The sequence below is a fragment of the Aotus nancymaae genome, unplaced genomic scaffold (genome assembly GCF_030222135.1).
Source record: "Aotus nancymaae isolate 86718 unplaced genomic scaffold, 86718_ANA_hifiasm-v0.15.2.pri h1tg000049l, whole genome shotgun sequence".
In the NCBI taxonomy this organism is placed as follows: Eukaryota; Metazoa; Chordata; class Mammalia; order Primates; family Aotidae; genus Aotus; species Aotus nancymaae.
The window spans coordinates 35,116,220-35,140,843 of NW_026988463.1; the positions used below are offsets into that span (position 1 = coordinate 35,116,220).

The following is a 24,624-nucleotide window of genomic DNA, read 5'->3' on the forward strand; positions in this document are numbered from 1 at the left end:
AAAAAATAGCCGGGTGTGGTGGCACTGGCCTGTTAGGGGAGCCCACAGTTTTGTGATCTTACCTCCATGAGCTCTACCAGGTTTTCACAATGAAGATTGGAGAAAATCACTTTGTGCTTCCAGCAGAAGGAGAATGGTAGCCATTTTGAAATATACCCATGCTATCTAAGGGCATGGCAAACGAAAAAAAGAAAAAGAAAAAGAAATGAAACATACCTAGAGCATTCTGCTCTTGACATGGCCTCCCCTCAGTATAAACTCTTTTATTAAATTTTGACCTACTCGGATTTCATCAGAGCCTAGCAACCTGGGAAGAGGGAAATGCCCAACTCCAGCCCCCTCTAACCGTCCTGCCCCACCTAAGGTGAAAAAAAAAACTGAGAAATGTTTGTGAAGGTCACAGCCCAGGGATACAGGCTGCCATCCAGGAAGCTCAGAGAACTCCAAAGAAGAATAAAGGCCAAAAAGCCTACACTTGGGTATATTTTCTTTTTTTTTTTTTTCGAGACCGAGTCTCACTCTGTCACCCAGGCTGGAGTGCAGTGGCGCAATCTTGGTTCACTGCAACATCTGCCGTCCCGATTCAAGTGATTCTCCTGCCTCAGCCTCCCAAGTAGCTGGAATTACAGGTGCCCACAAGCACGCTTGGCTAATTTTTGTATTTTTTTTTTAAGTAGATACGGGGTTTCGCCATGTTGGCCAGGCTGGTCTCAAACTCCTGACCTCAGGTAATCCGCCCGCCTTGGCCTCCGAAAGTGCTGGGATTGCAGGCATGAGCCACTGTACCCGGCTGGTATATTTTCGAACTACAAAAAAAAATCAAGATGAAGAAAAAAATCCTGAAAGAAGCCAGAGGATGAAAAGGCAAGGATAAGACTTCCATTAGACTTCTTCACAAAAATCATGAAAACAGAAGGAGTGGAGTGAAATATTTACAGTGTTGAGACAAAAAACCCACTAGAATTCCCATGGTGTATATGTGCCACAGTTTCTTTATCCAGTCTATCACTGATGGGCATTTAGGTTGGTTCCAAGTCTTTGCTAGTGTAAATAGTGCTGCAGTAAGCATACGTGTGCATGTGTCTTTATAGTAGAATGATTTACCATCCTTTAGGTATGTACCTAGTAATGGGATTGCTGGGTCAAATGGTGTTTGGTTCTAGATCCTTGAGGAATCGCCACACTGTCTTCCACAATGGTTGAACTAATTTACCCTCCCACCAACAGTGTAAAAGTGTTCCTATTTCTCCTTAGCCTCGCCAGCATCTGTTGTTTCCTGATTTTTTAATAATCGCCACAGTGAGATGCTATGGTTTTGATTTGCATTTCTCTAATGACCAACAGTAATGAGCTTTTTTTCATATGTTTGTTGGCCGAATACATGTCTTCTTTTGATAAGTGTCTGTTCATATCCTTTGCCCACTTTTTGATGGGGTTGTTTTTTTCTTGTAAATTTGTTTAAGTTCCTTGTAGATTCTGGATATTGGACCTTTGTCAGATGGGTAGATTGCAAAAATTTTCTCCTACTCTGTAGGTTGCCTGTTCACGCTGATGGTAGTTTCTTTTGCTGTGCAGAAGCTCTTTTAGTTTGATTAGATCTCTTTTGTCAATTTTGGCTTTTGTTGCAATTGTATTTGGTGTTTTAGTCATGAAGTCTTTGCCCATGCCTATGTCCTGAATGGTATTGCCTAGGTTTTCTTCCAGAATTTTTATGGTTTGGGCTTTTACATTTAAGTCTTTAATCCACTTTGAGTTACTTTTTGTATAAGGTGTAAGGAAGGGGTCCGGTTTCTGTTTTCTGCATGCGGCTAGCCGGTTTTCCCAGCACTATTTATTTAAATAGGGAATCATTTTTCCAGTGCTTGCTTTTGTCAGCTTTGTCAAAGATCAGATGGTTGTAGACGTGTGGTGTTATTTCTGAGGTTCCCATTCTGTTCCATTGGTCTATAGATCTATTTCAAAATATGGAATGCTTCACGAATTTGCATGTCATCCTTGGTCAGGGGCTGTCTGAATCTTGTCTGTATTGTTCCAATTTTAGTATATGTGCTGCCAAAGTGAGCACTATTTTAGTCATTTTTAAGTGTACAGTTCAGTGGCATTAAGTACATTCACTGCCATCTATTTCTAGAATCTTTTCATCACCCAAAACTGAAACTCTGTCCCCATTAAACACTGATTCTCATCCCTCCCAGCCCCTGGCAACCAAGGTCCCATCTTCTGTTTCTACAATTGTTTTTTCTTTTCTTTTTTTTTTTTTTTTGAGATGGAGTCTTGCTCTATGTACCAGCCCTAAGTGCAGTGGCATGATCTCAGCTCACTGCAACCTGTGCCTCCCAGGTTCAAGTGATTCTTCTACCTCAGCCTCCCAAGTAGCTGGGACTACAGGCACATATCACTACTCCCAGCTAATTTTTTGTGGTTTTTGTTTGCTTGTTTGTTTTCTTTGAGACAAAGTTTCACTTACCACCCAGGCTGGAGTGCAGTGGCATGACAGTGGCGCAATCTCGGTTCACTACAACCTCCATCTCCTGGGTCCAAGTGATTCTCCTCCCTCAGCCTCCCAAGTAGCTGGGATTACAGGTGCGCACCACCACGTCCAGCTAATTTTTGTATTTTTGGTAGAGATGGGGGTCTCACCATGTTGGCCAGGCTGGTCTCGAACTACTGACCTCAGGTGATCCACTAGCCTTGGCCTCCCAAAATGCTGAGATTACAGGCGTGAGCCACCACGCCTGGCCTGTCTCTACGAATTTGACTCCTCTAGATACTCCACATATATGGAACTGCATAGTATTTACGGTTGATTTCTAGCTTTCCTCACCTGGCTATGCCTACTTTGAGGGGATAATCTGTGCCTGGGACACCACATCCCTGTAGCAGGCCCAACTGGGCAGCACAAAAAGAACTGGGCTGAAGTTGCCCCAGGCTGTTACCCACACTTGTTTAGGCTCTTCAAAGATGCTACTGGCCGGGCACAGTGGCTCATGCCTGTAATCCCAGCACTTTCAGAGCCGGAGGCAGGCAGATCACTAGAGGTCAGCAGTTCAAGACCAGCCTGCCAAGATGGTGAAACCCTGTCTCTACTAAAAGCACAAAAATTAGCCGGGTGTGGTGGCACATGCCTGTGATCCCAGCTACTGAGGAGGCTCAGGCAGGAGAATCGCTTGAACCTGGGAGGTGGAGGTTGCAGTCAGCAAAGATCGTGCCACTACACTCCAACCTGGGCAATAGAGTGAGACTCCGTCTCAAAAAAAAAAAAAAAAGCTGGGCGTGGTGGCTCAGCCTGTAATCCCAGCACTTTGGGAGGCCAAGGTGAGTGGATCATCTGAGGTCAGGAGCTCAAGACCAGCCTGGCAAACATGGCAAAACCCCACCTCTACTAAAAATACCAAAAAAAATTAGCTGGGCGCGGTGGTAGGCGCCTGTAATCCCAGCTACTCAGAGAGCTGAGGCAGGGAATTTCTTGAAACCAGGACATAGAGGTTACAGTGAGCCGAGAAATGTGCCACTGCACTCCAGCCTGGACGACAGAGCAAGACTCTGTCTCAAAAAAGAAAAAAAAAAAAAAAAAAAAAGGTGCTACCGGCCTGTTGCTCACACCTGTAATCTCAGCACTTTGAGGTGGGAGGATGGAAGCTGCAATGAGCCATTGTTTTGAGCCAGGGAGGTGGAAGCTGCAATAAGCCATTGTTGAGTGACTGCAGTCCAGCTTGGGCCAGAGTGAGGCCGTGCCTCAAAAAAAAAAAAAAAAAAAGAAAGAAAGAAAAAGAAAAAGAAGCGACTACCGATCTAGCCACCAGATGGCAGCACGATCCCATGTCCCCCCTCGCCGCTGGCTGCCAGGTACCCGAGGTAGTCAGTCCTAAGGGCGGTTCTGAGTTCCAAGGGCCGGCGCCCCGCTTGCCTGCGATCCCAGCTGCTCCGGAGGCTGAGGCAGGAGAATCGCGTGACCCGGAGTTCTGCGCTGTAGTGCGCTGTGCCGATCCAGGTCCGCACAGAAGCCAGCGTCAGTATCGTGGCCTCTGCCACTAGGCCACCTATGGAGGCGCAAGCCTGCCCCCGTGGGAAATGGAGCGCGTCAGTATGGACATCGCGCCTCGGAATAGCCACTGCGCTCCAGCCTGGTCGACCTGCTGTACCCCTGTCATAGGGCTTCCTCCCGCCCTTCCCACTCCTCCTCTTCCTCCCTGGCAGCCCAACCACTACAGATTCACTAACTTGTTTTCGACTCTTGCAGGCAGCCCTCCTAACCCTAGCCCTAACCTCTGCCCTCCTAACCCTAGCCCTGATCCCACAGCCCTCTCAGGAGGCTTTACCAGTCATCTGCATGTAAGCCCTACCCGAGGAACAGGCCAGTTTTCAAGCATACTAACTGTTGGGTGTGTCGCTTACCCATGCATATGACAGCCAATCCAACCCACCTAAATGAAGCCTTCATGAAAACACAACTCCGCCCATGTACGTGGCTGACCACATCTCCAAACCATCTTCCCACTGGGTACAAATTCTTGGATTGTTTTAGAGACAGGGTCTCATTCTGTCACCCAGGCTGGAGTACAGTGGTGCATCTCAAACTCCTAGCTCAAGGGATCCTCCCACCTCGTCCTCTAGAGTAGCTGGGACTACAGGTGCACACCACCACCATGCCTGGATAAATTTTTGATTATTTTTAAGAGATGGGGGATTGCTATGTTGTCCAGGCTGGTTTTGAATTCTAAGCCTCAAGTGATCCTTTCACCTCAGCCTCCCAAAGCACGGGGATTATAGGTGTGAGTCACCAATATCAGCCCTAATTTTTAACTAAACTCAAATAAACAAATAAACAAACAGAAAAGACTCTCTCTTTTTTTTTTAAGATGGGGTTTCATCATGTTGGCCAGGCTAGTTTTGAACTCCTGACCTCAGGTGATCTGCCCTCCTCGGTCTCCCAAAATGCTGGTATTACAGGCATGAGCCACTGCGCCCGGCCCAGAAAAGACTGAAACCACAAACTGTCGTCTCTCACCCAACAGATACAAGACCTCTATAAACCATCAATCTGTTTAAAGAGATCACCAAATGGTCAGACCATGAAATAGAAAGAATCAAAATAAAATTGTCACTATGCTACCAACGGACAAAAGCCAGGAGCACACGACCAGGTTTGAACTCACTGAAGGTCCCTTCCAGTCAGGGGCAGCTTGCGGGTCTCGGAGAGAGGTCACCACCTGGTTGCAGTCATCAGGGATGGAAAGGTAAGTCCAACCCGTGCCATGTCAGGGCGCAAAGACCGCAGGGGGATGCACAAGACACGTAAGGAGATGACTTTATTCAGGCTACTGCAATGGGCAGAAAATTCACCAATGAGGAAGGAGGGGCCTGGTAAATAAGAGACCCACGCAGAAGGCTAGAGGTGAGGTCTTGGAATGCATGAGGACAAAGTGCTCCTTCCAGGCTCACCATCTCTCAGAACACAAAGGAAGGGGCAATTTATCAGTGAGCACCGTTTCCCTGGAGCCCAGGGCTGAGATGAATTTCAGTACTGCCAGCAGCCTTGGCATTCCGGTGCGTGGAGGAGTGGATGTGTTCCCACTGTGTGTGCCTGTCTTGGTGTTTCTGTGTGCCTGGTGGTGTGTCTGTGTGTGTATTTGCAGGGTGGAAAACCACAAATATGAGCCAAACTCCTGTGCTCAAGTGTGCCTCCTGCCTTGGCTTCCCAGAGTGTGGGGATGACAGGTGTGGTCCACCACGCTGGGCTTCATGATCTGTTTCTAGCATGGTGCCTGCATTTTAGGGTGGGTGCCCGCCTCTGTGCTTAGCAGGGCATGGGTGCTGTGTATGCCGTCCACCTGTAGAATGGGTGCACTTCTGTGTGTCAGGTGACGGGCACGTGTCTCAGTATCCAGTCAGCTCTGGTGGCACATGTGCGTGTTGCAGGTTGTGTAAGTTGCTGTTTCTGTGTGTCTGGTGGAAGGTGTCTGTGGTTGCAGAGTGAGGGCCTCTCGGTGTTTCTGTGTGTCAGAGGGTGTGTGTGTGTCTGAAGGATGAGGTGTGTTCTGTGAGTGTGGTGGGTGCAGGGCGCGGGCCTGTGTCTGCATTTCTGTGTGGTACTGAGCTGTGTGCTGCAGGTGCCGTGTTTGCTGAGCGTGTTTAATGTGTTTCTCTCATGTTTCCGTGTCTCTGGTGAAAGATGTGTGTCTGCAGGATAAGTGTCTCTTTTGTCGGTGTGTCACAGATTGTGTGTTTGCGTGTGGTGCAGTGAATGTGTTTGTCTCAGTGTCTGAGTGTGTCAGGTGGTGTGCGTGGGTGTTTTTTGTGTTTGAGACGAAGTCTCACTCTATCTCCTATGCTGGAGTGTAGTGGTGTGATCTCAGCTCACTGCAATCTCTGCCTCCTGGGTACCAGAGATTCTCCTGCCTCAGCCTCCTGAGTGGCTGAGATTACAGGTTCCTGCCGCTATGCCCAGCTAATTTTTTCTATTTTTAGTAGAGACCAGGTTTCACCATGTTGGCTAGGCTGGTCTTTTTTTTTTTTTTTAGACAGAGTCTCACTCTATCTCCAGGCATCAGGCTGGAGTGCAGTGGTGCGATCTCAGCTCACTGCAACCTCTGACTCTTGGGTTCAAGCAATTCTCCTGTCTCAGCCTCCCGAGTAGCTGGGACTACAGGCGCACGCCACCATGCCCAGCTAATTTTTGTATTTTTAGTAGAGATGGGGTTTCACCATTTTGGCCGGGATGGTCTCGATCTCTTGACCTCGTGATCTGCCCGCCTTGGCCTCCCAAAGTGCTGGGATTACAGACTTGAGCCACCGTGCCCGGCCGCTAGTCTGGTCTTGAACCCCTGACCTCAAGTCGCCCACCTCAGCCTTCCAAAGTGCTGGGATTACAGGCATGAGCCACCATGCCTGGCCACACGTGTGTTTTGTATGATATACATCTGTTTCTGACTTTGGTGAAGTGTGTGTTGCAGGGTTGTGTCTGTCTTGTGGTTTCTTCTTCTTTTTTTTTTTTTTGAGACGGAGTTTCGCTCTTGTTACCCAGGCTGGAGTGCAATGGCGCGATCTTGGCTCACCGCAACCTCCGCCTCCTGGGTTCAGGCAATTCTCCTGCCTCAGCCTCCTGAGTAGCTGGGATTACAGGCACACGCCACCGTGTCCAGCTGATTTTTTGTATTTTTAGTAGAGACGGGGTTTCACCATGTCGACCAGGATGGTCTCGATCTCTTGACCTCGTGATCCACCCGCCTCAGCCTCCCAAAGTGCTGGGATTACAGGCGTGAGCCACCACGCCCGGCTGTCTTGTGGTTTCTTTGCGGACTATGGTGTGTGTGTGCTGCTAGGAGTCTCTGTCTCAGTGTTTCTGTGTCTGGTGGTACATGCTGTAGGTTGCAGAATGAGTCTTGTTTTCCATTTTTGTGTACGTGTTGCGGGGCGAGTGTCCTCCATAGTAGTGTGGGCTGGCTGTGTGTGTGTTGCAGTGTGTCTGTCTCTGTGTTTCTGTGAGCGGTGGGTCGTATGTGTGTTGGCGAGTGAGTATTTCTGTCTAGTGGAATGTCGTGTGTGTGTTGGCAGGCGAGTGGCTGTGTTCCTTTGGGCCCAGCACCGTGTGGGTGCGTGTTGCAGTGTGTGTGCCGTCTCTGTTTCTGGGGTTTTGCCGGCTTGTATGTGCATGTCTGCATTTCGGGCTGTGTGTCTGTGTTGGTGTTTCTGTGTCTAGAGGAGCGTGCGTGCGGCGCAGGGTGAGTATCTGCAGGCCTCTGTGTGCCATGGGCCGCGTCTGCTTGAAATCAGGCTGGCCAGGGTCCCCACATTCCTCCCACTTCTTTGTGCTTTGTGCTACAAAAAATATTTGCGTTTTCCACGACTCATAATTTTTCCTCCTCAATCGCTACCAGATGTGGGTCCTGTGGTCCCCATCCCCATGGCAACAGAGGTTCCAGCAGCCGCGGTTCCTTTTGTGGCGCCTGCCCTGGGAGCTGGCACTGCTGTGAGCCCCGAGGGGGCGGGGAGGAGCGGGTGGTAGGAGGCAGGAGGCTGGAGGGGTCCCAGCAGCTCCCTTCCCAGCAGCCACTGGGACACTCCTGGGGGCAGGGCAGGCAGGGGATGGCTGGCGGTAGGTGGGCAGGGGAAGTCCCTGCTTGTGAGGCACCCACAGGTAGAGTCTTTGATGCCTAGAGGGGTTCCCAGGGAAGAGTGAGGAGAGGCCCCCAGAAAGGCCTGGTCACTGGGACAGCCCTGGTCTCTCCAAATCATGCTGGTCCAGGCTGGAGGAGGAGGAATAGCAAGAGCTGAGGGCTCGGGGGTTCAGGGAACAGTGGTGTCGCATCCTAACGGTTCTGGGGGTGGGCACTGCCTAAGCAAGACTGTGGCCTGAGACCCTGCACTGCCCACCCCTCACCCATATGCAGGCATTGCCCTGTCCTTGCTGAGCCCAGCTGGACATCTACCCTCTTGGCCTCAACCCCAGCAGCCCGCATGGCGTGGTGCCCAAACGGAGCAGAGGCTTTCCAGCCACAGGGCCATGGCTGGGAGGGTGCCCAGCTGGCTCCAAGGAAGCAGTGTGGCCCAGAGGCAGGGATCCCACATTCCAATGCTGCCTGTGTCCTGCCAGCTGCTCTAGATGGCTGACCCGGAGCAGGACACAGTCTCCACTCAGAGAGCTGAGCCCTCTGAGATAGGTGACCAAAGTTGACTTCAGTGGGGTACCAGGCCAGAGGATGAGACTGTGGCCAGGACAAGAGCCCCAAGCTGCCAGGTGACACGGATGAGTGCTGTGCGGCGGCTGCAGGGTGATCGGAAGATCCTGGCAGCAGGGAAAGACTTTGAGCTGGGCACCAAAAAATGAGGAGATGCAGATCAGAAGAGGCCCACAGGGCAGAGGCAGGAGGCGGGAGGAGCCCAGATAGGGAGGAGCGGGGGGAACTTAGTGTGGGGACGGCAGAGGCCATGGAAGGTGAGGGTCTGCGGCTTAGGAAGGTCACTCAGGAGGCCTGCCCAGGAGGATGAACCTGCTCAGGGTAGGCCGGTCAGGAGCAGCGAGGCCTTGCGGCACAGATGGTCACAGACAGATGGCCAGGCAGCAGGAGCTGGCTTAGGGGCGCCGGGCGCTCCCTCCATCTCCCTCAACCTCCTGGAGCAGCAGGCGGGGCTGGCAGGCAGGAGAGTTTCCGGCTGAGGACAAGGAACCCGTTGAGGCAGACAACAGGGCTCTGTGCAGCAGGAGACCGGCTTGTTTGTGCTGGAAGAGACACGCTGGAGTCAGCGCCCGCGCCCCCCTGGCCTGAGCCTCTGAACCCCCAGCAAGCTGCCACCAACAGTTGTGAGGCCCAAGTTTAACAGCAGCTGCCAGGGGAAAAGGCTTGGATCGGAGGCAGGCCCACGGCCTGTCCTTCAGTCGGGGAATCTGCCTGATCCACCCCCGCCGAGCCTTCTTCCCGGTGACCAGTCCAGGATGGCGTAGGCCGGAGTGGGGCCGCATAAACTTGATAAACAAATGAAGCATGGGCAGGCCGACGCAGCCCACTTCCACCCTGGTTCTGGGAGACCCACGCCTGGGCTCCAGGGCTCCCTGCTGAGGTGAGGGGTGGGGGTGACTGCAGGACAGGCCGTAACATGAAGTTACTTCGGGGGGCATCCTTGCTCGAAGCCCGCAAACAGGAAGTGATCCGAGCACGAGGGGAAAGGCACTTTATTAAGAAAGCTTTGGCCAAGCCCCCGCCGGGAGGAGCCCATCCTGGGGCACCGGCCAGGGTGGGAGCAGCCCTGCTGGGGGCCTATAAATACATCTTCTCAGGCTACTGGAGTCGCCCCTGAAGGTCCCGCAGTGTGTGGGGCAGTGGGAGGCCATCAAAACCAGCTGACAGCTGAGGGGCCAGGGCTCGGGGTGCCAGGGAAGGGAAGCGGGTGGGACGGACTAAGCCCCTGAGGAGCGGAGACCAGCCCTCCTCCCCAGGCTGGGGTCAACCAGATGCCCGGGAGCCCCGCCACTGGAAGTAGCCCTGGGCGGTATTGCTACGGCCAAGGGAGGGAGCCTCCAGCCAGAGACGCCAGGCCCTAGCCAAGGAGAGGCAGCCCGAGCAGAAGTGCTTCTGGCCTGAGCCAATGAGAAGGCAGCCCCAACCAAGTGCTCTAGTGGTGGCCAGTAAGAGGCAGTCTTTAGGCGGAACTCTCCCATCGTAGGCCAGTGAGACGCGGGCTGGTCGGAGCACTCCATAACCCAGCCAATGGGGAGGGAGTCGCCCACTAAGCGCCTGTCAGGCCTCAACTAACGGGACGGTCCCTTCCCGCCTGAGCGCACTGCTCCAGTCCAGGAGAGGCTGCGGGACCTGAGCCAATGAGACGCAACCTCCGCTAAGCACCCGGTGCTCGGCCAATAGGAGGCCGCCCGTGACCAAGCGCGTGGGAAGTGCGGGGCGGCGCCGAGCGCGGAGTGGCAGGCTGCGAGGCGAAGCTGGGGGAGAGCCTGCTACAGGGTGGGCGCGCCCGCCCTGCCCCGCTCGCCCGCCGCCTCCCTGCTCTTCTTGCGCGGCGGCTTTTGGATGGGGGTCTTCTTCCGGGGGATCTCGGGCGCGGGCGCGTCGGTCGCCGCCTTCTCAGGCCCCAGGGTTTCGGCCGCTGGGGGCGCGCGGGCGGGCGAGGCTTGCAGCACCGAGCGCTTGGCTTTCTGCGGAGGCGCCGGCTTCTCCCGGGGGCCCTGCGCGCCCAGTGCCCCCTCGGCGCGGCCCAGGCTGCGAGTCTTGCCGCGCAGCTCCGCTGCTAGCATGGAGGCAGCCTCGGGCGCACTTCGCGGGGAACCGCTGGCGTCCGTGGGCTCCAAGAGGCTGGGGCCGCGGCCCCGCGCTCGGGCCCTGGGCGGCGAGGGCGCAGCCAGGGCCGTCGCCTCCTCGACCAGCCCTGGGGGCCGCGGCGTCGGGTCACGGGTCCGGGGGCTGCCGTGCTCGACCGGCTGCGCCGATTTGTCGCTGGGCGTCCGTTTCCTCTTGCTAGGGCTGGGCGCGGCCTCTGGGCCGGGCGGCGGTGGTGAGGGCGCACAGCCAGCTGCAGCGGCGCTGTGCTTGCTGTGGATCCAGGACACCTTAGGCTTGGTGGCGGGGTCAGGTGGCGGCGGTTTCCTGCGCTCGGGCGATGGCGACAGCGACAGGCCCCCAACCTCGCCCCGGGCCCGGGCCGGCCGGGCCTCGCGTCGGGCCACGCGCGCGTACAGAGCCCCGCCGGGCCCCTCCACGCTGGACGCCGACCGCTCGCTGTCGGAGGACGCGGGGAGGGGCATCGCCTCCTCGGCGGAAGCTGGAGCGGTCAAGGGCATAGGGGACGGCGCCGGCGCCTCGGCAGAGACGGTGGGGACTTCGGGGTCCCGGCTCTCCGCTGGTGCCTCTGGCAAGGGAAGAGCGGGGCGGTCGCAGCCTTCAGGAATAGCTTTAGGGGCTCCAACATCCAAACGCAAACCTTCACCTTCCCTCCTCTACCCACACTCTTGGCGCTGTGTCACACTGGCATCCAGACGTGCCTGGCACAGAGCACCAACCACACATGTAGTTCAGAGCCTCAGGCTGTGTAGCTGACTGCTGGGGAGTGATAGGCCCATTCCCGGACTGAAGCCCAACCTTGGCCTGGCCTGGCCTGGCAGCCCTGCCCCGACAACCCTCCAGCCTTGGGAGCCTGCATCATTGAATTTGATGCTGGAACATCCCCAAGGGCGGGGGTCCATTATCCTTTAAGAGACAAGGCTTCTGGCCGGGCGAGGTGGCTCATGCCTGTAATCCTAGCACTTTGAGAGGCCCAGGCGGGATTACCTGAGGTATGGAGTTTGAGACCAGCCTGGCCAACATGGTGAAACCCCGTCTCTACAAAAATACAAATATTAGCTGGGCATGGTGGTAGGCACCTGTAATCCCAGCTACTCGGGAGGCTGAGGCAGAAGAATTGCTTGAACCCAGGAGGTGGAGGTTGCAGTGAATGGCGATCTCACCATTGTACTTCAGCCTGAATGACAGAGCAAGACTCCCTCTCAAAAAAAAAGAAAAAAAAAAAAAAAAAGGCTTCCGAGGCTCCAAGTTGGTCACCTGCCCAGGGCATCTGGGGGCATGCATGGTCAAGGGAGGAGACGAGGCAGAATCCCAGCCAGTTAGGCTCCTTTCTGCTATCTGTGGATCCAAGGCTGCAGGTGAAGTTTGAAGGTGCACCCACATACTCTGAGGATTCCTTCCTCATGTCTCCTCTGCCACCCTCTACCTAAGCCCAGAAACTTCTCTCTGCCTACTTTCCCCTAGAAGCAACCCTAGGCTGTGGCTCACCCATCTCCCCACACCCTACTCTGGCATTGAACAGCACAGAGTCCAGCTCTGTGGTCTCAGCTCTGTGGCCAACCCTCAGGTATCAGCATGGCCATGCCCTTCCTCTCCATGCTGCCTGCCCCTCTCCTGTGTCCCGTCCAGAGTGCAGAGAGCTTTTCCATGGGAACATTTCACTGGGCTGGAGTGATGCCAAGCAGGGCCTTACTCACCCTCATGGGGTACACAGTACACAGGGCCTTCGTCAGTGGTGTCAAACGAGGAGAAGGAGGCTCGAGAGGACCAGGATGGCGAGGGCTGCTCCAGCCCTGAGGGTGGCTCCAGGAAGCTGCAGTTGAGTGTGTTATCCAGGTCGTGGTGGGCCACTGAGGAAGGATGACACAGAGCTGCCAGGGGTCCACCCTGCCCCAGCCTATGCCCTCATTAGCCCCTGCTGTCACAAATGTTGAGTGACCAAGACCAGCCCTACCCTTGGACTGCAAGGGGGCACAGGCAACTCAACAGGTAGAGTAACACTGGGCCAGGACTGGAGAATGGGTAGCAGTGAACCCAGAAAAGAGACGTGGGCACATGTGTTAAGGTGCAAGGCAAGTGTGTGCAGCCAGGGAGCTGGAAAAGTTTGGGCTGATGTGTTGGGGAAAGGCCAGAAAGATGGGAGATGGGGCTGGAGAAGACACCTGGCTGGGACAGGCCACCAAGGCCTCCAAGCCCTGTTTTATGCCCTGCTTTGTGGGACCCAGGGAGCCTTGGAGCACTTCTGAGCCCAAATGTGCAGTGGCAGGGCTGCCCTTTGGCTCAGCCCATCTCAGCAAGCTGCATCCCAGGTCTGGCCTCCAGAGATGCAGACCCCACAACAGGGGGCCCCAGAAGCTGGCTGGCCTGGCCTCCATTCCACAGAGGGATGTGGGGTCCACTCCCCACACCTGTGTCCACAGATCATGCTGCTAGGTGGGCCAGGAAGTTTTCTCAGCTGTTTCCCTCATCTCCCAAGAGTCTGAGCCCCCTTCCCCTCCATCTTTAGAAACAAGTGGGAAAGAGAAAGAGAGGGTCCACCGAGGTGTAAGCATATAGAAAAGCAGCATACACCCCCCACCCTGTTGGTGGGTGGGGACCAGTCTGCCCACTTTCCAGGAGGAGCTCTGGGTACTGCTGGGGATGCAGGCAGGAGGGCGGGTCCTCTCCGTGGGGCAAGGCACTCACAGGCTTACGTGCCCACGCATTCCCCTGCAGCTCTGCCCCAGATATGCAGCATTCTCCTACAGACTAGGGGAGCCTGCAGGGTCCAGATGTCCGCACTCCCCTGATGCGATCACTCTCAGGGCCAACGCTTCTCATACACGCCCTCATCTGCCTGCACACCTAGGACTCCTGCCTTCCTACCCGGCCTCGGCCTCAGCAACACCCCTTTCCTTCCCTCTGGTCGCACCTCCCCGCGCCCACGCACGTCAACATTCAAGGTCCCCCATTTCCTCACTGAGATCTGGACTCCCTCACACCCGTTTCCCAGCAGCTTCCTGCGTCGAGAGGTGTTTCTCCCAGAGACCCCGCGCCGTCATCCTTACCTACGACTTTGGGTAATTTCTGCCTGCGGAGCGGGATCCGGGGCAGCTTCATGCTGATGCGACTGAAGCGTCCGCACAGTCTGTGCGGCGCTTTCTTCCTCCCAAGCGAGAGCTCCCTGTGGGGGCGGGGTCTGAGCGAAGGGGCGGGGCCAGGGCCGAGGCGGGGCCCAGGGACGATTAGATCTCGGCCCAAGCTGAGCACAGAGGGGCGGGGCCACGTCTGGGGCGGGGTCCAGGGACAATTAGATCTCGGCCGGAGCCTAGCCACGAAGGGGCGGGGCCACCTCCGGGGCGGAGGGCGAGGAAGGACAGGGTCTGGGTTCAGTGGCCCCGAGAGGGTGCAGACTGAACCCAGGCGAAAGCGGAACAGTATCTGGCCTCACCTGCGCGCAGGGTCCTTGCCGCGGCAAGCACAGCAGCAGCCGAGCAGCGAGAGCAGCAGGCAGACGAGCAGGACTAGCAGCGCGCCCGCGCCCATCACGCCCTTGCGCTGGTTGGTCTCTGTAGGGGGTTGTGGGGTCAGCGCGATTTCTGGCACCCCCTGCATTCCTTGACGGGACACCCCTCATCCACTTACCTAGGTGGCAGGCACCAGTGACCGGGTCGCACGAGTCCTCGTGGCAGCTGCAGGCCTGAGCACAGTCCACGCCGTGGAGTCCGGGCGGGCAAGTCACGTTACAGCTGCCAGAACATGGGGTCGTGGCAGGCCGCAGCCGACCCCCAGGATACCCCCTACTGTCGCTCCTCACCCGTGGCCAGGGCCCAGGGTCCAGTGTCCCAGAGCCCGTCTCTCTAGTTCCATTCATCGTCTAGGGCTTGAAGCCCAGCCCCGCCTGTGGCACACACTGGGTGGTGGACGTTTTGGAAAAGAATATTGCACAACCAGTGGGGGGGCCTGGGGGATGGGACCCATGGTGGCCGCACCGCAGCGCCCACTTCTGGGGCTGACTTGTGTGGGTGGGAAAAGGGGCTGCCGAACTAGACCTGTGGCTGTAAATGGACGTCCTTGGTCCTTCTATGCCAACTCGGGGTCACCTCAAGAGCCCACTGACCACAGGTTGGACTGGTCACCAGATCCTGCCCTGAACGTGGGCTCCCCCACACCCAGGCAAGAAACTGCCTCCAAAGAGCCTACTGTCACCCCTTAGCGGGGGTAAGGGACCAAGGCTGAGGTGATAACCTAGCCTAGGGTGGAGAGGCCACCTCGTCGGCCCCTGGTGTCTGCCTGGACCCCACTCTGTGGTGGGTAGAAGCCCCCAACCCCCTCACAGTCCCGGGGCACTCACTGGGGCCCGTGGACGCCAGGGCTGCATAGGCAGCGCCCCGACTGGAAGTCGCAGTGGCCGCTGCCGCAGTCGGCGCACACGAAGGCGCAGTCCTCGCCATAAGTGCCATTGCTACACTTGGTCTCGCACCTTGGAAAGAGGGAAGGAGGCGTCACAGAAAGGGAGGCAAACGGACCACAGTGCCCTGGGCAGAGGGCCTTCGTAGGGGAGGCAGGGCCAGGGACTGCGTGTCTGGGCCGACGCAGGCAGGGCTGCTCACCGGTCGCCGATCCAGCCCGCGTTGCAGCGCGTACACTTGCCCGTGACGTGGTTACAGGCATGCCCGTCGCGGCACGGCGGACAGCGGTGGCTGCAGCCCTCGCCATAGAAACCGGTGGCGCAAGGCTGGTCGCACTTGGTTCCGTTCCAGCCAGGCTCGCACGTCAGGCAGCGGCCCTCGGCCACGGTGCACGGCTGCTGACCCTTGCACTGGCCACACCTGGGGGAGGGGTCGGAGGCTAGGGAAGGCTGGGACCCACCTCACCCCCGCCCCCATCGGCGGCCCCCCTTCCCCCCTCCTCCCTCCGTGGCCGAGAGACCGCGCTTACCGGCGGCGACAGCCCAAGCCGTAGAAGCCGGCGGGGCACGGCTCGCGACAGTACTTGCCGCGGTAGCCTGGCTCGCAGGCACACGTGCCGTCCACAGGGTGGCAGCGGCCGCGGAAGCACTGGCAGTAGCGATCGCAGCGCGCGCCGAACGTACGCTCGCGGCACTGACAGCGGCCGCTCTGCTGCTCGCAGGGAGACGAGTTGCAGGCGCACTGGTTGTTGCAGCTGCGGCCCCACCAGCCCGCGTGGCACAGGCAGGCGCCAGTCTGTGGGTCGCAGCGCGACGTGGCGCTGCAGTAGCACGCGCTGGCGCACTGAGCGCCCCACCAGCCGGGCTCGCAGCGGCACGCGCCGCTCCGCGGGTGGCACGTGCCGTGCTGGCACTGGCACGCATGCTCGCAGCGCGCGCCCCAGCGCCGCGCGTGACAAGTACACTGGCCTGTCACGTCCTCGCACTGCCCGTGTGGGTGGCAGCTACACAGCTCCTTGCAGTCGGGGCCCCAGAACTGGCGCGGGCACTCTGCAGGGGAGGAGCGGAGGGGGTGGAAGGCCCGGTGCTTGAGTAGGCACCCTCAGCCAGCCGGAACCTGCCCGAGTCCCGCACTCCAGCCTCCATGTCGGGAGACCGCCCCGAGGGCGGATCCGACCCCGCCCCACCCCGGCCTCCGCCCCACCTCTCCAGGATTCCGCCCCACCGCCCAGTACCTGCCCGACCCCACGCTCACTGGTGTCGCAGTTGGCACCGAAGTAGCCGTGCCGACAGCGGCACTCGCCAGGCCGCACGCACACCTCATTCTCCGAGCACGTTGAGTTGCCTTCACACACCGCTGTAGAGGAGACGGGCCAGAGCTGCTGCACGTCCTAGCCCCGCCCCCGCCCCCGCCCCCGCCTCAGGTCCCCGGGATGACCCACTCACCAATCCCACACTCGTCCCCCTGCTGTCTCCAGCCAGCGCAGCACGTGGGCACCTGGGAGCTGTGAGTAGAGGGAGGACATCTGAGCCCGACGCCCCTACCTGAGCCAGCTCAGCTCAGGGCTTCTCGACAGCCTCCACACAGCCTCCCTGCCTCTGCGGTTGCGCTTCTGACCTAGAGGGTTGGTTACTGAGGCCCTGCCAGGCAATGTCGTCTGGCGGTGGAGGATTGCCACAAACAGACCTGACCTCCAAGAACTTTCCAGCCCAGAACTCCTGCCCCATCTCACCTAACTCCTTTGTGCCTTCCTCCCACAGCCACTAGGAACCTGCAGCCTCGGTGGCTCTTCCTTCTCAGCCTTCTCTGCCACTAGGCCTGAGAAGTCGCCCTGGAGTCCCAGGAAGGACAGCAGTGAGGTAATGGCCAGGGAGATGACCCTGGGTCTCAGGACCTGCTCAAACATGGGGGTCTAGGGCATCCCTCCAAGTGGAGGGCCCGGCCTAATGGGTGTCACAGATCCAGAGGTGACATGATGTGACATGACAAGGACAGCACCAGAACTGTCTGGGTCACAGGGACACACCTGGATGCCCAGTTAGGGCCGAGCTCCAGTGGGGAGGGGCAGCCTCTGGGCAGCAGGTGAGGAGTGGTGTGTAGGCAGTGAGGTGACCACTTGGCAGAGGTGACCACTTGCCTTCTGGAGGGAGGTCAAGTGAGGCCCACCCAGCTACTAGGGAAGGAGAAGGCACACTGGGAGCCCTCCATGTGCAGGAAGAAAGTCAAACTATGGGACCAGGGCTCAGGGCACCAGGGTGGAGGAAGGAACTACCAGAGCATCTGTTTATGCTTTTGTTGTCGTTTTTGAAACAGTCCTGCTCTGTCGCCCAGGGTGGAGTGCAGCGGCACGATCTCAGCTCACTGCAACATCTGCCTCCCAGGTTCAAGCGATTCTCCTGCCTCAGCCTCCCAAGAAGCTGGGGCTACACTCACTCGCCACCACACCCAGCTAATTTTTGTATTTTTATTAGAGATGGGGTTTCTCCATGTTGGCCAGGCTGGTCTCGAACCCCTGACCTCAAGTGATCCACCTGCCTTGGCCTCCCAAAGTGCTGAGATTATGGGTGTGAGCCACCTTGCCAGGCCTGTTTATGCTGATTGCCTTCCTCTTGTTCCATTTGATTTGGCTTTACAGAGTAGACAGTCCTTTCTAACCGAATCACTTGAGGAGAGCACAACCTCTAAAACCCTGGGTGGATGGGGTATGTGGGCACAAAGGTTTGGAAGCCCTCCCTGAGCGAAGCTGTGATGGATGACTGGAGAGGGTTCAGAGGGAATGAGCTGGGGTTATATTCAAGGCCAGAGGAGGCTGAGAAGGAAGAGCCACCAAGGCTGCAGGTTCCTAGGGTCCCAGCCCACCCAGAACTTCACCTCAATCCTAAAGGCATGTAACAGCCATTCACACTTTAGACAAATAGAGCATGCTTCAGGCTTGGATTCAGTATCTGAATCTAGAACCAGGATGTGGTGGTGGGAGGAGTTTGGGAGGAAGCCTGAAGACCCTAGCAGGATGGGCTAGACTGGCCCACACCACACATTTCAGAGTAGTACGCACCTGGCATGCTCCTGCCCAGGCTGCAGAGGATGCCCCAGCCATTCCCCAGCTAGACAGAATTCCACCCCCTACATAGAGCACTGAGGCCTCGATGCCCCTCCTCCTGAACAAGGCTTGGTTCTCCTTCAGGCCAAAGATGGGACCTGGTGAACAGGACCATGAAATCCCAAACTTTGGGGAATCGGTCCAATGTATTTTCCACAAACAAAACTGGAAACCAGAGACAGGAATACAAAGGCCTGGCTTTTCCTGGCCCCTGCTCCCACTGTCTCCACCCACCCAGCCCTGACCCAGGGGGCACCAAGGTGCCCATATGCACAGAGACCCAGGTCTGCTGGCCATCACCCATCCACTTGCATCTGCTTCTGAACCATGGTCACTAGATGGAGAGCCTCTGCAGGTGTCCCTCCTGTGGGGAGCCTTGTCAGGTGGCCTGCTGGAATTTACCTGGAAGCACTAACCCCCTTCTGCCCTGGACATGAGGCTCTGTGGCTAGGAGCCTAGTTTTAGGGCCACACTCAGCTGGGTTTGATGTCTGGGTTTGTCACTTGCTGTGTGACCTCAGGCACGGAGCTTAACTTCTCTGAGCTTCAGGCTCCTTAGCTATAAAGTAGGGCCCATGGGTTTGGCAGGAAGATAAGCGAGCCAAGATGTTCTAAGCCAGGCATGGTGGCATGTACCTGTAGTCCCAGCTACTCAAGAAGCTGAGGCAAGAGGAGGATCACTTGGGCCCAAGCAGTTTGAGGCTGCAGTGAGCTGTGATGGCACCACTGCTCTCCAGTCTGGGCAACAGAGCGAAACCCTGTCTCAAAAGAGAGCTAGAGCTAGAGATAGGTGAGAGAGAGAAAGAGAGAGAAACCACCAAGACCTATGGCACGTACTAAGCACGAGGAATCCTGAGGCCAGGCTGCAGTGCCTCTGAGTGCACTCGGTCATCCTAGGCCTAACCCCAGCAGAGCTAATACTCACCAGCAAGACAGAGCCCATTTGGGTTCACTGAGAACAAGAGGCTTTCCTTCTTGGAAGGGCTGGTAGAAAAGGCCAGGTGGTGGTGGCAAGCCCACTCTCTGAAGATCTTACAGACAGGTGGGGAAGATGGCCTGCTGCAGGGCCGCTCCCACGCTTGCTCTGTAAGTTGGCAAGACCCTGAGGAGCAGGCAATAGGCTGGGCTGAGGCCCCTCAGCAAGCAAGACAGGCTGTAGGCTTCTCCCTCATAGATCAATATTTCTTCTGTGATTCAAACCCACCGTGAGTTCTCACATCTTCAAGTTGGCTCATGGGGCCCACACCTGTCCCTGTTCTCCCCCAAATCCAGGCAGAAAGGCTTCTCTGCCTGCCGTACCCTTGAAACACCAAACCTACCCAGCCCTCCTCCTGCCCCAATGGACACCATTACTCTGGTTTCTGTCCCCGTCCTCAGATCTCTCTTCCGTCCACACTAGCTCCCTCGGAAGCTCACTGAACACTGACAACACCTTGGACCCTCCAGCAGGGCTCTCCCCGTCAATGCCAGACTCGCAAATCCAACTGCCCACTAGACGATGTCACCAGAGGGAGACCTCATGGGTCTCATACTCAACCAGCCCAAACCTGAATTCTTGAACTCCGTGTGCCCTGAGCATTCCCTGTCTCAGGTAACCCCTACCCGTCCTTTCAGGCTGGGAGGCTAACACCTGGAGAGGCATCTCTGACTCCTCTTTCTTGCCCACACCAGATCCATTGAGAAAAAAAAAACAAAAACGCTGAGTTCTAGCTTCCAAACAACATCTAAAATGGGATCACTTCCCATTTCCCTGTCACAGCCTTGTGAGAGCCACCCTCCATCTCCCTGGCTTTTTGTAACTGGCCCCAGCTTCCACCCTCTGCCCCCCAGGGTGTGAAGTGTTTGCCACCTTGCAGCCAATTTTGGTCAGATCCCACCTTCCTCTGTGCAAAGCCCCCAAAGGGTCCCTTGGCCCTCAGGAAAAAAGCCCAAATCTTCAAAGCAGTGACAGCCCACAGTGGCCTACCTACCCTCACTCTCTGGCAACTCCTCCGCCAGCCCCTCCTGGACTCTGCCCAGCCCCCGAATCCTTCCTGTACTTCCACAGGCCCTCTGCCTTGGGAAACTTGCCCCAGACACCCACAGGGCCTCCGTGCTCTCCTGGAGGCCTGTGGTCACTCATCATCTTCTCAATGGGTCTCCACAGACCACTCTAAAGGATACAGCACTCCCCAGCTCAACACCTCCCAGCTCTTGCTAGATGTCTAGACACACTTGCTTTTCTGGACTGCATGTCTCCTCTGCTACAGGGTCACAGTCTCCACCACTGTCTCCCTACACCAACACAGGCCTAGTACACGGTAGGCGCATGGGATTTTTACCGGCTCTGCACTATCCTCTTGGCATCCCCTTGTCTCCCAGGAAAGGGAAGAGCTGATGGAAGCCTTGCAAGGCGTGGGAGGGCAACAAAGACATGGCCCAGATCCCAGGTGGGCAGTGCTCAGAGTGGCTATCAACCCTTGCCACCCATGACCACAACGATCCCCACTTAGCCCCACGGGGTGTGTGTGTGTGTGTGATCAGTAATTCTACTTTACAGAAGTGGAGACAGGCCCAGAGAAGTTAAACGACTTGCCCAAATCCACACAGCTGGGTAGGGGTGGCACCAGGATCGGAACCCAAATCCGGGCTCTCGGTTCCTTGAGCAGGCGCCTCCTGGGAGGTCTGCAGACAAGGGAGAGGAGCAAAGGACTCTCAGGCTCCGGACAGCTAGAGCCTGCCACCCGACCCCTATCCCTGGACCCGGGACCGCCAGGGAAGGAGAGCTGGAGTGAGTAGACAGAGCCCGCGGCGATCGCGCCCTCCCCCTCTCCAGGCACCGCCCCGCCCGCCGCCACCGCCCGCCGCCGCCGCCGCCGCCGCTGCATTCCTGGGGCCGGGGAGGCCCGGGAGTCGGCGGCGGCGGCATCGATGCGAAGCAGATGGCGGGCCAGGCCGGCCCCCGCCCCGGAGGCGGGGCTAGCAACGGGGAGGGGTCTGCGCGCCTCGGGACCAGAGTTCGGAAACCCAGCGCGGCCCCCTCGCAGCCCCTTGTCTGAGGCGCCGAGCCCCTGGACTCGGCTTGCCCCGGCTCCGCGGCCCAAGCGCCCCGACGCGACTCAGCCCGGAGCCTGGCGGCCGCCTCTACAGCTGCCAGTCCGTGCGGCGCCCCCAGTCTGTGCCAAGGCGCCCCCACACGCCCGCTCCTCGCCCCTGCGTGGAGATCCCCTTGACCTTGCCGTGGCCTTTGGCCAGGCCACCGGCTCTCCCGACCCTAGCTCCCAATTCCTGGCGTCCGGCCTCGGTTCTCTACCCTCCGTGCAAGCTCCCGGGTTTGCCCCCCACCGGCCGGGCCTGTCCCCTGCCTGTCCCACACTGGCTTCCCCAGCCGGCGCCCCAGCTTTGCGCGGCCCCTTCTTGCATCCAGTATCCCCACTGATTGTCGCCAGGGTTCCCACATCCTCCCGTACCCTGTGCCTGTCATAGTGCTTCCGCCTCCCGCTTCTGGTCCACTTTAAACGCCGGTTCCTCGACGCTTGCCTCGGTCACCACCCTCCCAACCTGAGCCCGTCCTAAGACACGAATCTGTCTTTCCAAGGCTGGCTTGCTCCAGGACCTCCCCGGCTCCCACCTCCCCGCTAGCACCTCTCCTTTTTCCCCGACCTTTCTCCTCACACTCCCGGCTCCAGTCGCACTAGTGCGGGGCTTTTGCATATGCTGTTCCTTTTGCTTGAATGCCCTTCCCCGGCTTTTCCCCGTGGCCTTCACAACTCAGCCAAGGGTCCCTTTTTCCAGGTCTTCCCTGACATCTCGGACAACGCGTGTCATCCCCTGGGTGACCACCGCACAGGTCCTCCCCTCAGGTGACTTCTCCTCCAGGGTATCCTCGGATGCTCTGTCGTGGCCCATGGCCGAAGCTGGGCCTGGACGTGTCGGTGAGGGAGCCAAAGGGGCCCACTCTTGGCGTAGGGAGATCCCGAGGACCCCTCCCAATGCCAGGCACCGTCACTCCACTGCCCCGAGCGTCCCTCTCAGCCCCCTCCCCCAGCCAGGCCGGCTCCTACCCGGGAGCGCGGCACACGTTGCGGCCGCGAGGGTTCAGTTCCTGGGGCGCCGCGGGGTCGGGCAGCAGCCAGAGCAGCAGCAGCAGCAGCAGCAGTGGTGACGGCGGCCCCCCGGCTCCCCGGCGCCGCGCCGGCCCGGCTGCCCGGGGCCCTGCGCCCTCCATGTGGCGCGGGGCAGGCGCGGGGCGGGCGCGGGCGCGGGTGCGGCCGCGGCGAGAGCGGCCGGAAGCGGAGTGCGAGGCCGGGCGGGGGGCGGCAGGAGGGGCGCCGGGCCGGGCAGGAAATTCCACATCGGCTCCCTGATCCCGGGCCAGCCGCGGCCGGCCAGGCGGCAGCGCCCGCCCCGCGCGCCAGACCCCACCCTCCGGCCTCGCCCCCGCCCCTCCGCGCAGCCCCCGCCCCCATGCGGCCGCTCGCAAACTTGGGGGCGAACTTGGAGGAGGCCCGCCGAGCGCTGAGGGAGGTGAGGGCCGCCCGAGGAATCCCCGGTTCCCGCGCCTTTCCCTCTGCTCCCTAGACGTCTACTGAAGCAGCCGTCCCTGCGCGCCCACTGCGTAGCCAGGCCCGGGACGGCAAGGCGGGTGGGGGACACGGACGCTACTCTGCAAGCCCAACCCCGCCCCTAGCGCCTCGGAAAGGGGCCAAGGGAGTGGGGCTCGCCGACGGCCCAAGTCGAGGCCGAAAGCGGACTCCACGGCACCCCACCGCGAAGCCCTTGTAGTGCTGGGATGTGCGGTCAGCTCCCCCTGCGCACTCAGGCGCACTCAAAGCGCCCAAAGGGCGGACTAAGCAGGATGCTTGAGGCCTGTGTTAACTCGGTCCGGACCCGAAGCCTGGAGGGAAGGGGTCTCCGTAGGGACGGATGGGAGAGATGCAGAAGAGGTAGAATGACCTGGCTGTGGGCTGCCGTAGGAAGTGGAGATAAAGACAGAAGGAGACCCCCGGGGTGGAAACCCTGCAGTCCTCCTCATTGAGGAGTGAAGGGGGCTGGTGGAGCCTGGGTGGTAGATTCTGCTGGAGAAGGCTGTTGGACCTCCAGGAGAGGTTGGGGCCTGAGAGGTTGGGGCCTCTGAGGTTGACGCAGAGTTCCCACTCCTGCGTCAGGCAAGGTCGGTGACAGCACAGAACAGAGGGAAGGTGTGGGAAGGGAGCAAGAGAGGGACAGGTCCTAGGGAGCCAGCCGGGAAGCTGGACTTGGACTGGGAAGCAGTAGGGTGTCTACCAGGGGCAACTGGGGCAGAACCACTCTCAGGCCCAAGGAGCTGGGAGGTTGGGCACAAATGTCCTGTGTGTAGCCAGGTCCCAGTGAGGATGTGTCTTCTGGGGACCTGAGAGCTGGCAGAAGGCATGAGCAGAAAGAGGGCATCTGCATTCTTTGGGGAGCAGGCCACATGTGGCCACAGGCTCACTGAGGAGGAAGGGCAGGTAGACTGTCCAGGTGTGGCCAGATAGCCAGGAAGGGTGGTGCTGGAGGAGGGGGCTTGAAGCAGGGGACTTGGAGGGGGGCATCACCAGGCTGGCACAGGCAGACAGTGCGATGGGGAGGGGCAGGCCCCTCATTCAGCCATGCTGGTGCAGGAGGGAGGTGGGATGAGTTGGAAGAGAAGTGGAGCCAGTGTGGGCATCAAATGCAAACACTACTTGGGGACAAGTAAACGAGCCAACCACTTCTCGTCAGCTCAGCCTGGGCACAGCCCTTACCTGAACAGGGCCCTCCCAGTGCTGGGGTCCCTCCCATGGAGGATCCAGATTGCTGCTCCCAGTAGAGGCCAGCAGAGGTACCAGCGGCTGCAGAGTCTGTCCCAGCCCAGCTCCTGGCTTCAGAGGCACTGACCCCCTGGGCTGGAGGGGACACTCACCTCAATTGGATGGAGGTCACAAACAGGCATCTCAAATTCCATCACCTTTCTCCTTCCCCCAGACCTGCTCCCCACCCCCATGTGCCACCTCCGTTCAGGAAGAGCACTGCCTGGATGCTGCCCCCTGAAGCCCCCAGGACCTCCTAAATGTCTCAGATCTCTGCCCACCCATCTGTATGCCACTGAGTATTCTTTCTAATCTCATGTAGCTGTCCACTGCTGCTCTCAGGACAAAGATCATCCCCAGCCTCCCCTCACTCACACCCACAGCCCCATGCATATGTCCCTTCCAGTGGATGGCAACTTTGCATATCATGGGCAGAGCCCTCACTCGTCTCAGCCACCACTGCACCCCTAAGGGAGGACTGAGAAGTATGGGAGGAAAGAAGGATCATCCACGTGGCATCAGGATGTAGAAGGAACCCACAGACAATTCACCACCACA

General features: G+C 58.3%; 1 protein-coding gene and 1 non-coding gene across 3 annotated transcripts; both read right to left on the minus strand.

Moving 5' to 3' along the window:
• Positions 1 to 1,958: 1,958 nt before the first annotated feature.
• On the minus strand, positions 1,959 to 2,065 carry LOC135269200 (U6 spliceosomal RNA). Its single transcript, XR_010337491.1, has one exon. It is a non-coding gene; the product is annotated as a U6 spliceosomal RNA (small nuclear RNA).
• Positions 2,066 to 9,653: 7,588 nt separating this feature from the next.
• Positions 9,654 to 22,555, minus strand: SCARF2 (scavenger receptor class F member 2). Of its 2 annotated transcripts, none has more exons than XM_012439250.3 (11): positions 22,321 to 22,555; positions 16,624 to 16,682; positions 16,433 to 16,534; positions 15,708 to 16,227; positions 15,380 to 15,598; positions 15,121 to 15,249; positions 14,412 to 14,515; positions 14,218 to 14,335; positions 13,835 to 13,950; positions 12,485 to 12,637; positions 9,654 to 11,355 (listed from the first exon to the last, which is right to left on the minus strand). In XM_012439250.3, the coding sequence occupies exons 1-11, from the start codon at positions 22,482 to 22,484 to the stop codon at positions 10,448 to 10,450; spliced, it is 2,592 nt and encodes an 863-aa protein (XP_012294673.3). In that variant the 5' UTR covers positions 22,485 to 22,555; the 3' UTR covers positions 9,654 to 10,447. The 2 variants fall into 2 exon arrangements, with proteins under 2 accessions (XP_012294673.3, XP_064218914.1); XM_064362844.1 differs by having other exon boundaries at positions 13,835 to 13,965.
• Between the last annotated feature and the right edge of the window lie 2,069 nt (positions 22,556 to 24,624).